Raw genomic sequence first — 12,579 nt, forward strand, 5'->3', positions numbered from 1 at the left:
AAATCATCAGATTAGCCCCCTCTCCCTTTGCTTCCTTGAACAGTCCAGCCTGCAGTTTGCAGTCTGATTGAGAGATACTTGGCACATCAGGAACAAAACAGTCCAAGGACTGAGTTCTTCTGGGAAGTGATAACAGTTGGTCACCATAATCCTACGAAGAGCTGTCTATTAAGCATTTCTGCTTTAGTCAATATACCCTACATGCTCACACATTGATGCATAGGAAGTATTATAACATCAACAAGTTATAACTGAGTAAATACAGAAAAAAATATTGTTTACTGTAAGGGCCGCATACATTTCCAGGTGTTTCTTTCAGTGCAGTTTACACAAATCATTATGAGACGATTTATTGAACAAATTCTTGACCTTTCCCATTTACCTTTTTAGCCTTCTGTTACAGGCATCCACAAGTTACAGTAGCATACATAGATAGCTACAGCTTGCCATTTACTAAAACACCAAATAAATTCCCACCTTCCAAGGTCTTCTGATCCCTTTGAAGAAATCAGGCATCCACATTGGAAGAACAACAGCTTCTCTTAACAATTTCTTGGCTTCTTCCAAATCTGCTATGTCATCCCTGTGCAAAGTAAAGAAGCTTGTATAAGATTCCCATGCAACAGTATTTCTTCTATTTTTATACAAGAAAAATAGAAAAGCTCTTCACTTAGCATGCAAGTCTCTTTCAGCATGCAAGTTATGCCTCATGAGAGCACTCCTATAATACTGCGACCTAAAATTGAATCCACTTTTGGAAGATAGGGACAATTTTTTTTTTCACCCCAAGTTACCCAGAGCTGCTTAATTAAAAATTGTTTTGGATAATGTGAACTCCAAAGCAGTATCTTTAAAGATCTCTGGAGTGTACGCTCATTTCAATAGTACCTGTAATGGATGTACTGCACACAATATCAATTAGCAACAAAAGCTTAACTGTAATTAAATTAATAAACTATTTAAGCAAAAGACTCTGTTTGGCTATCTTTAGAAGACTATGTTGTCTCCCTGTTGTAAAAGATGGCTATTTTCTCTCCTTTTCCACACTAGCAAACCCACTTGAATTGAGAAAATCCTCATACCAATGAATGCTTGGATTCCTTGATACAATGTCTCTTTCAAGAGCTTCGATCAGGTCTTTGTCATAGCCTGCTCCATCAAATTTTGGAATTTCCCCATCACCAAATTCCTGTGGTATTTTCTTTCCCTAGAAGTGAAAGTCATACAGGGGAATACATTATTCTTTCAACATATACTTTAGTAGCAAGACTGTCTAGTTCACCTCTGTAGAAGCCACAGGAAAATATCAAGCTTTAGCACTAGGATGTTGTACTCTAGGATAACCCTGCTTGAGAAGGGAGGTTGGATCAGATGAGGCACCTTCCAACCCGACCCATTCTATGATTCTGTGAACACAGCTATCTCAGCACCACTATGGCCAGCAAAACCTATGTGTTTACAACCTATGCTCTGCAAAGAGTCCCCCGATCACCTGTGATTGCTACCACCACAACAGCATCATGTTTCTTTCATAGATACAGCTCACAGTGACAAAACCCCATCAGAGCTCATTACATATCATGGTGGGTAGGTTGGTTGGTTTTAGCGCATAAACCAGACCCTCTTAATGGTGCTAAACCACTCTTCAGATAACTGACACATTTCCCAGCCAGCCAAAGGAATGAATGCAGGAACAGCCTCACAATGGTGGCTGTGTTACGACATAATGCTACATTAATTCCTAGCTGAAGACCAGAGCATCCAAAGCATATTTTGAAGATGTTGCACTTGCCACACTATCTGCCAGAGTTAAAAAACTGGCACCATCATCATTCATCATCACTGCAAAGAAACATGGAAACTTTTACACCCATTGTCTTCAGTGGAGGAAAACAGAGATTCGGTCCCCTTGCTTCATTAAAGCCCTCCTGCTCAGCAGTATCTCCTTTCCTCAACTACAAACTATCTGTGTCTTGCCTCTCAATCGCAGGCCAGCTCCATAAACAGCTAAAATGCTTTCAAAAGGTCATTTTTACTTAAGGGCTGTACCAAAAGCCCTAAAGAATCTCCCAAGTCACTTCTTAGACTAATTTCTGCAGCATGCTCATTCAGTGACCAAGCCACACTTCGTGTCTGCCCCAAATGGCCCAGACTTTCTGGTTAATATTTCCACGGTGCTGTTAAGCTTATGGAGGTGAAGTAACATTTTCCCTTCGAAGCATCAGGGCTCACGCTCCTCCTCCTCTCCGTTCCATAGGAAATCGCTTTCCCCTCCCAGCTCAATGGCAGCATTCGGGGCGCCTGAAAAGCAGCTGCGCTGTTTTAACCAAGGGGGCTGAGTAGGGAGCTACTTTAGGACTCTTAACTCAGCTTCTAAACACTATCAGCAGCAAGTTAAAGAATCCCAGCTGGCTGGACAAAAGCATCCTAGGCGAAGGAGGGCTGAGAGGCAGCTGGAGACACACAAATAACCTCGCAGTGGAAAAATAAAAAGGTTAGCGATTATACCCCTCCCAGTTGCTGTTTGCCCATGATGACTGTGAGGGAGTAGTTTATCTTCCCACTATTTTTATTTCTTGTTTCCAAGTGAACCCTTGTGTTGTTCACTACTCCTAAATCAGCTTTTTGCAATAGAAACAAAGCTGAAAGTTGTGTTTAAACAAAAAGTTCATGTAAAAAATGTAATGGTCAGGTGTAGAAAGGAAATGGAGAGAGAAGCCCTGTAGAGTTTGCAAGATTTAAGGAGAGATAAAATGGAATCCAAGTGTAACCATTAAAAAAAAAAAAAAGGAAAGGGTTAAAAACAGGACAATGAAATGAAAGGTATTTGCTGTCTGTTACATACTTCTCTTGCTCTGCAGTGGACTGGTTTTCCTAGTAGAATTCTTTTGCACATCAAAAACCAATTGCCTGTTTTGGTTGTTTTGTTTTGTTTTTCCGCGCTAAGGCAGGCTTTACAGCGCCGAGCAGGCAGGGCGCTGGCTGCAGCACACCTCCCCGGGGCGGAGGCAGCACCTCAAGCCCCCGAGCCGTTCCGGGGGCCCGGCCGGCAGGTCGCGCCCCACGCCCTCGCGGGGCCGGTGACGCAGCTCAGACAGTGGAATAAAACAGGAATGAAAGGGGAAGGCCGGCCCGGGGCCAGGAGGGCGCCGACAGTCCCGGCGCAGCCGCGGGGCGGCAGCATGGCCCCGATCCCAGTCCCGGCCCCGATCCCAGTCCCGGCCCGTCCGCGTCCCATTCCTGCATCCCGGTGCCCGCTCCCGGGGGACGCGCTGCTCCAGGGACCGCTGTTCTTCCTGCCCTTGCGGCACGTCTCGCCAGAGGAGGGCGGGAGAAGGGCGGCCAGCGGCGAGAAGTGCTCTCAGCATCACCTCGGCTGTCATTGTAGTGACACGACACTGAACGGTTCCTCTTTTTCTTTTTCCCAGTTCCAGAATTAAACCAAGATTTAAAGTCATTGCAGTTTTCACGTGTAATAAGATTATTAATGCTGGTCCCAAATTGGTCCAACCTGCAATCCTCAGTCAGCAGGTGAGCATAGGCTAGAAATAATGATTTTTTTAAAAATGTCACCTGAATCCAGGCAGCAGGAGTAAGCATAATTTTTTCAGTCATATCCTCATGTCTTCTTCTGGTATTACTTTCCTAAAACAGCTTTAAATAAAGTTGCTGTGATAGCTTCTTTCTAACAAGGTATGCCAACAGACAGGTATGCAGGCCTGCAAAAGACTACTCCCACCCAGTCCCCTTGGCAATCCCATCACATAATCTCAGGCAACCAATTCCATTTATAACATATTTAGAAATTTGCTGGGCTTTCCATCAGGAAGAGCTATCAGACTTGAACTAACCCACTGGAACAAAAACCTTATTTCCAAAATTGATGATATTTCTACTCTTGTACTAAGTTTGTGCATTAGTTTCAGCAGATCTCTCCTCAATGTGTCCACCACTCTAACATACTTGCATCACGGGTGTGCTCTCCCTTAATTTACCAAACCAAATAAGTCTCATTTTGGAACACAAGCTGAACACAACTACCTGTTCACTTTGGCAATCCTTTTTTTCCTCTTCCTTCTAATATTAACACATCTTTCTTGAGCATGGTTGTACACAAAATAGCTCTCACTAGAGCCTCCTATAACAGGATGGGTATCTCTTCTCTCTGTTGGTAACACCTCAACAAACTGGGCCCAGGATTTTGTTTACATTCATATCCATAGCAACCTTCATATCATACTGCACCCTTACAGTCAACCTCAGACAGATCAAACACACAGGAAAACCCTGAGGTTATTTGCAAAGACCAGCACTGGGCCCTGAAGATGTCTTGCTTTCCTGCAGGTTCTTCCCACTACACACAGATGCCAAACAACATCTGCCAGATGCACTGTCCACTGCTTGCTGCCAAAGCCAAAGGTGGCACCCGGCTGTTCCTCGCTCCAGCAGACAGCCCGTCCCATCACCACAGGAAAAGGTGATGTGCCAAACGGAGGTTCAGCCTGATCCGATTTCTGCTGATATATCCAAATCTTTTTTCTCCTCTATGGCTGAGCTCCCAGCTTCTAGCAGAAATTCTTGTTACAGTCTCCAACTACACAGCCTGCTGCTCTGCACCGCTGAACATTATCCCATTTCCATGACTCCAGCACAGAGTCATCCAATTCTTCCCGTACAACAGCCTCATTTGCCTCTTCTGTGAATGTTGTAGAACTCAGTACACTGTTTAGATAAAATTAACAACTCCAGTTGCCTGGATCACTTTTCCCTTGCCCTTCTCAATACAGGCACTGTTAACACAACTCACCATTCACGAGACAACAGCAGACCAAATAAACTTTACTGTAAATCTGCAATTTCACCAACCAGTTCTTTCAATATTTTCAGATGGAGATTATGCAGCCTTCCAGTCCCAGTGCATGGAGGTCTATGCTTCCGCATAAATACAACTACCTCATCTCACATCTGATGATGCATATGAGAATAATGAAGCAAAAAAAATGTAAGGTTTTAATTCATACCTTCTCTGATTTTAATATTCACTTCACTGATACGGCAGTGCAGCCCTTCACTATTTCATATCCTTCACAATATTTACTGTCCTTATCCACTGACAAGCTAAAATAATCTAAAGAGTACTCCTAAAAAAGTGTTTCAGCTCTTAGATATGGCATTATGACATTTCTAGAAGACATACAGATAGCATTCATGTTGTCTCTTTAAGTTGAACTACTAAACAAAAGCTAAAACTCTTGGTAATGCTCCAGCAGAGGGTACCCTGAGTATAAGCCTAATCATTTCCAGTGGAACTAAGAAGGAAGAAGCACTTGAAAGCAGTATTTAAGAAAAAAGGACAAGTAAATATAAGGGTTTGGTGGATAAACACCATCTGGTGAGTTGTAGTTCAATATTATTTTATACAGCACTACAAAAGATCATTTTTCTGGCACAGTCAGGTTAAAATTCCTTATCCCAAGATGGTTACTGTCAGAATGAAAAGACGTTATGGTCTGAGGAGGAGAAACAGTGAAAGAAGGCATTTGCCTCGAGGCAAAACACTTCTAAAATGTACATGCTATACCTATGTATACCTTGGAAAAAAAAGAGAAAGCATTACAATGTGATATTATAGCCAGGACAGCATATAGCTTATTATACCACAGCAACGTCTTAGGAAATGAAGAGTTCATTACATGTTCTGAGTAGTCCTAGCCATGTACCCAAACCCAAAACCTATACAGCTGAGACATTTAGAATGAGACAAGATACCTGGTTACTTAATTTGAAGCTTCAGTTTTGCCCTATTATTTTTAACTGAACGTGAAGAGTTACCAAATCTCTTTGATTTGACATACTAGGCTACAAAGTAAGCTTCTTGATGCTTTAAATTTAGAAACTGAAGAACAAACGCTTGTACTAAGAAAAGATAAAACTGAAAGTTAAACTTATGTTCATGCCTATGTGTAAAGTATAGAAAGCTGCATTATTTTCTTTCATTTCCCACACCTGGCTACTTCCTTTTTCATTCAGACTTTTCTTCAAAGGCAAATCATGGATCCCTTACAAGAATCATTATATAATGCATGAGAATTTGTAACCTGGGGTGATTTTCACTTACATACTTCAGACAAAGGAAGTAAAATAACCAAGTAGCTAGACAAAGGGGAATACAAGAGCACACATACTGGAATTTTTTGAGGAGTAGACATATTTTACTTCTGCCACCTAGTGACCAACTTATTCAGATAAGATCAGTGTTTAAATTGTATCATATTAAAAGGAACACCTTTATGACTCTTCCTCCACCTCACAGCAGTAGTGTTGCTAATCACATTATTCCCAGAGATAAGTATTATACAAGTCATGTTGTAGGCTCCTTATAGTAAAGCCCTATAATGCTCATCACCGGAAAGCCTGGAGAGCAGAGTTCACCCTCATTAGAGCTAAGACTTTGAAGGCTGCCTTACACAAGCACATCTGGTGAACCTGTCACACACCATGACTCCAATTCCCCACATAGATGGAAAAACTTTAAATAATTTCCCAGATCTTCACAAGTTTTTTATAGCTTGTAGGATGCACACTTGTTATTTTAAATCTTACTGATCTGTGGTAGAGAGATTTCAAAATTGCTTGATCTGTACAGTCACTCAGAGGCACTGCTGAAAATGGGCCTGGCCCTATTTACTGATGGTAATAAGGACTGGAACTACTTAATAATTTTCCTGTGTATCAGAAAACAATTCATGATGGAAAAAGCATATCTTGCTTGCGCTGTCAAGAAGCAACCTGTAATAGAAAGGTTGCAAAGGGACTAACCAAATTAATTTGGAAGAAAACTGGCCTAAATATTTTCTTTTTCATCTGACGTGTACAATACTGTATGCCCCCACAGGAAGGCCTGTCTTGTATCTTTGTCTGTCAGGAAAGTAATGCTACTTCAGTACACTCTCAACTTGTATAACTTATACCACAGAGTCCTTAGGTTCCTGGCGCTGAATCCATGGTTCAATTTAAAAATGCAAGTGTCTCAGAAACAGTGATTTGGACTCTGACACTTTTTCCAGCAAAAAAACAGTCCTGTCTTGGACATGACTGCTTCATAGTGAATCATTGTTTCTCCTTTTCTTTCACTTCAGCATTGCTTCTTTTTCAGAAGAAAGAATCTCAAACTTACTCTAATTTAATTAATTGTTTTTATTTTAAAACAAAACCATTCCAAGAAGCTTCTTCCTAAACACTATAATAAATACAAAACCATTTTCATAAACCAAAGAAAATGAAAGATGCTAAGAGTTTTCTTTCAGTACATCTCCCTCATATAATTTTCAAATATATAACTTCAAATAACGTGGCACAGATTTACCTAGCATCAATGCATTTATGGAACTGCCCTGGACTTCTAGGCTCACCTAAATTTTACTGTGGTATGGTAGAGGCAATGTGGAACTCCATTCATAATGCTTAAGGTCTAGAGAAGGGCACTGGCCTCACTCTTGCACTTTTTTGATGAGTATCTTTATAAAAGACCTGAAGGTGGGGGAAAAGGAGGAGCTTTATGCCCAATTGACACTTACAGATTAGAGTCAAGCCCATTCTCCAACCCAGAGGTTGAGAAACCCCCAGCAACAGGACACTATGCTTGCCCCCATCAAAAAAACTTACACCAAGACAAAGCAAACATGACAGAACTTTTCTTAATTTGCTGTCATTATTAATAAATATCCTCATGATACATGTTTTGATCGTGGGGAAAAAGGAAAGCACTAAGTTTTCCTGCATAGGATTATTGTAGCTTTTTATTATTATCTGTATAAATGACTAAAAGTAAGAGTGCTTCCCTTTGCCACCTGCTCCATCATAATGCTTCCTTGCCAAGTTCTTTCCCACCTCTTACCTTGTCATCTCTTCCTCTAGCTCTGGATTCCCTTTCACGGCTGCCTGCAGACTTCTCACCTTTGGATACCACATGTGCTCTGCCTGCGGGCCCACGTGGCTGCAGTCCTGGGGAGTCTTTCCTCAAAGACTTTCCTTCTCGGTTGGGACGTTTTATCTGAGGTGGAGCCCTAACAAGCAAACACAACAAAAACATGCTAAAAACAGCAAATAAAAAAAAAAAAAAAGGAAGAAGAGAGCAACCTTAAGAAGGAAGGATTCTAGTTTTTCATTAATTCCCTTTGGTATTATTACTAAAGCTGCCAGGCCCCTAAGTCTCATCTCACTATATATGCAAATCCAGCAACATATTTCTGGTTCTGTCTGACACCCAAAGAAAAAAATATGAAAGAAAAATTAACAGCACTATTAGATCAGTAATCCTAACCAAACTTACAACAAACGAACACCCATGTAACAAAAGAGGAAACAATTTAGTAGAAGTCTTGAAATTGTAATTTCCGCTGACTCCAAACCAGGAGACTATATTAGGCTACATTCATGTTCCCAAGTTCTACACAATCAGATGACTTTCCTGGTAAAAGAAAAAAAAAAAAGCTGTCTAATAGCATTGACAGGTCCTAAAACAAAGGAGTGAGGATTTTAAAACAATCCTCCTACCTCTGACTTCATTCCCCTGGGTGAAAACATCAAAACATAAAAATTGCCTTGAAAGTAAAAGCAAATAGAGCTGAACTGCAACCTCCTATATTTATGTACATCACCCACAATGTCAAAGAGAACTCAGTAGCAGCATAAGCAGAAAGAATTTCATTTTGAGACAAGGTGTCCCAGTCATTGGATTTGGGGATTTGAAAGGGATTGGATTTGAAAGACATAACTAAAATAAATGACCACAAATGTCACCCAAATTTAATAAGTGTCCACTATTAAATCTTTTTCTAATTCCTGTTTTGAGTAACTCAGAATTTGTTAACTCCAAAAACATTTTCCTGGAAGATGGCTTAAAAACAGTACATTCTTAAACACACTATTGGATACAACTGCAACATTTTGCTTTGTATGCATTTTCTTCAAACTTAACAGCATAGAACAGTGGCTAATTTTCCTTCCTTATTTGCTCAAGATTTAAATTTCAGCTTTAAAAAAGCAGATGAACTATTGGACCTCTACCTCTAAGAAACGATACAACGATATTGTATCTAAGAAAGATAAAGAATAAGTAAATACATCTTGAACTTTACATAACATTACCACAAAAATTCTGGTAGTCATTTCTACCACTCACAAAAGCAATCAGCATTAATATTATTTTACACTTACCTTCTTAGGGTTTTTTGAAAAGCAAAGATCTGTTTGATAATCATAAAGTGCAGAAAACTATAAATAAACTTGGCAATTGTTTCCATTAACAAAAATCTCTCATTTTACTTTGCTCCTTTGCTTATATGAGAATGCACATGTTAAAATTCTCTGCTCTTATGTTAGAAAAATGTCGGTATGATTAATGTTATTCTTGTCTGTAAACTGGATCTGATGTTTCCAACAATGTGCCAAACTCTATTAGAGTGAAAATAAGGATTTCAGAAAATGCACAAGCATCTATTTTAAGAAATCTATTAGCTAACTGAAGTTACCTTAAATATGGTTACAGAAAAGAAATACTATATATAATAGAACATATTCAGCAATTAAACTAACCAATGGATTAAACACAAGTCATATTATCTGTAGCTGAGGAGTGATTTCTAACCACTATGTCCTTCAAGATCCTTAAGTTCCAACTCCTTACAGACTCCTCAGCCATCAATGAATTCACCTGCTTAAATAAACTGAAATGGAAAAGTTTTCTCCCTGCACATGAGAACTGTCAGCAAAAGCCCAGTAACCTCTTCAGCAGACTCTAATTCCAGGCACTTAGTCACTCCCACCAGAATAAAAGAGTGACTCTAGAATGTCGGCAATAAATCTGACTGTAGTTTAAATATCTTTTTCCCAATGAATTTGATTTATTCTTTATTAAAAATGACTAAGGAGTAAATTAAATATGATTTTCATGTTACGAAAGCATTTAAAGCAGAACATAAAGTTATGGTGACCCAACTTTATTCCACCCACTCTGCTTGAGCCTCTCATTACCTGTGTTCAGCTGGAACAGGAGGAGGCCAAACAGCTGGATCTCTAAAAGGCTCATCTTGACAGGATACAGAGATGTCTGGAGGTCTGTCCATTTTAAAACTCTCTAAGGTGCTGACAATGCCCTTAACTTGTTCATATTCTTCAACTAACTCTTGTCGGACCTTGAGAAATACAGACGTTATTTAAAAATTGTTACAATGCAAACCAACCAAACACAGAAAGTACCTCAAAAACACATGCTGCCCTCAAAGGCAGGGACTCCCAAGCCTCTCTATTCACAAACCCCAGACCCGTCAGGCTGACAGTATGTCTTTAGCAACAGCATAAACAACTGAATCCCTGTTGAATTCATTTTCCTGCTTTTTAATGTCACAACCAGACATGAGTGCTAATGCAGCGATCACTCTTCCACAACACGTGCTGATGCTGAGATTTATGTTTGCGTGTTGACATGTATGCACACAAATTTTTATACTAATAAGGGTGTTGTTGGCAGATCTATAGTATATATGCTACTACTTGAGCATAAAAGATGTTCTCTGATTACTCTCCAAGGTCCTAGTTACAAAAACTGGCCAAATCATTAAAATATAATCTTACAAAATTAATTCTGGGAGGGGCACCATACAGTCAAAGCACAAGCAAATTCTTTGGTGGATTGAAAAGATTAGAACAGAACATGGGAACTTTAACACTTTATAGCATAAGTTCAAATAATAAGTAAAGTAGGTAAAATAAAAATGAGAAGAAATTATGTTTCAGAAAGAAATCATGTTGCAGAATTGTTCAGCTGAATTTTATACTGGAAGTTTCTATTGGCACTAATCAGGGAGTTAGAAGTACTGCAGTAATTTCAAGATTATTTACTTGATATTTTTTCATTTCAATTTTCCTCCGTGAAGCCTAGGAAAAGTAAAATCTGTACAGAAATTTGCTCTAAGTGATATATCTTGTTATAAGCTCAAGTTTTGGATGCTGAGGTCACTGGTTCTTAGTATACACCAGCAGCCCAAAACTGCATTGTACATTCTTGCTCAGAAGCACAAGCTTTCAGTGCAGTCATTTAGGATGTGCTAGGATTCACCTGAGTGCACTTCTACTGCATCTTACCTGTCTTCCACCTACCACTCAGTGATGACTTCTATCCTGTGGGGCCAACCTCCATGATTACTTTGTTTTTTCCCCACGTGAGGGTCTTAACACCCAGATGTCACCTCTTTGCTGAAGTGTTGGTGCACAGCTAAAGTGAATTCATGCATTGCTGTGCACACTTGGAAATCAGTACTGGCATTCTACAGCGAGGATTACCTTAGGACAATATGAATCTTGCCTGTTATAAGCTCACCGGTAGATCTACAGAAACATCCTGAACATTTCTGTCCCCTGGAAGGGCACTTAGGCTCTAAAAGTTCTCATGAAGAAACACCGCAGTGAGGATATTTCCAGGCTGCTGCCAGGCATACTACTGAGTTGGGATACCCTACAAGACTTAATCCAAAGACAGGATCTGAAGCCAGCTTACAAGAAAGCCAAGGAAAGACACCAGACATCCAGCTGTGCTCATGTCATGCATCCATATAAAAAAGAGCTGGGAAAAATATTGCCTGGGAATCACTTTGTGGCAAATAGAAGGCAGCAACTGAGGACAGTATCAACAGATGTCAACAATGTTGCCTGAAATCCAGACTCTCCCTACTGTGCAGATTTTTAGTAATCAACAGTATCAGGAGAATGGAGATGTGCAAATCCAGCCTATATGAGGTGGACAGCAGCAACTCAGGGAACTCGTACTAAGCAGCATCACACCTTAGGTCTGTTCTTCTTAATGGTGTGTACTGGTGAAAAGATATGGCCACTAGCCTGAGATCTTCCCTTCTCCCTGTGTCCTCAGAAATGAACTACACTGGGCATGTGCAGGGTGCTCTGTCTAGTCAGCACACTTTTAGGAGCATGTCTCTTCCAGCCTGACTTTTATCTCCTACCCCCATTTCTCTTACACTCTCGTTTCCCCTTTCAGAATGGCATCTTTCCTCACCTTTCCTCACCTGTCCCACTCTACATATTGAAAACAGCAGCATCAGCCCCCCACTTTTCGTGGGGCAACTTCAAGGCAAAAAGTGCTACCTGACTTACTGTTTGGTGCTGGGTGCTATTACTGTGCTTACTACTGGGTAAGGTAAGGTAAGGTGTCCAAAAGAGTGAATGATTAAAATGGCAGCAGTCAGTAACAAACACGTATCACCTCTGTAAGCTACAGTTCTAAAATGCTACCAGGTACATCCCATAGTAATTTATTGTTCTGCTCTGTAATATTTTCCAGGAATTTTCCCACTACAAGGACAACTAGATTTCAGCAGCACAAAGACATTCTTCTCTGGTTTAAAACACTATATCCAGGCTGGAAGTTTAGTTCTAATTAGCATCAATTTGAAAGTGAATTATTACATAGAGTGTATAAAAGAACATGAATGAGGGATGTATTTAAAGGTTCAGTACAGAGACATGACAATATTACTGAAAGATGTCTCCCATTTTGACATCAAA

The 12,579-nt window shown here is 40.1% G+C and overlaps 1 protein-coding gene across 7 annotated transcripts in view; it reads right to left on the bottom strand.

Moving 5' to 3' along the window:
- KATNAL1 (katanin catalytic subunit A1 like 1) overlaps positions 1-12,579 on the bottom strand; it is a 43,261-nt gene that overhangs the window by 13,495 nt on the left and 17,187 nt on the right. For 6 of the 7 annotated variants that reach the window (XM_050333995.1, XM_050333991.1, XM_050333992.1 and 3 more), the window contains 4 exons: positions 10,036-10,196; positions 7,898-8,066; positions 1,083-1,207; positions 478-583 (listed from right to left, as the gene is read on the bottom strand). In XM_050333995.1, coding sequence (XP_050189952.1) covers positions 478-583; positions 1,083-1,207; positions 7,898-8,066; positions 10,036-10,196 — 561 coding nt within the window. The remainder of the gene's footprint in view (positions 1-477; positions 584-1,082; positions 1,208-7,897; positions 8,067-10,035; positions 10,197-12,579) is intronic. The other variant, XM_050333996.1, reaches the window with a different exon arrangement.

Source organism: Myiozetetes cayanensis, unplaced genomic scaffold, assembly GCF_022539395.1.
Source record: "Myiozetetes cayanensis isolate MyiCay16 unplaced genomic scaffold, myiCay2020 scf5-8, whole genome shotgun sequence".
NCBI lineage: Eukaryota > Metazoa > Chordata > Aves > Passeriformes > Tyrannidae > Myiozetetes > Myiozetetes cayanensis.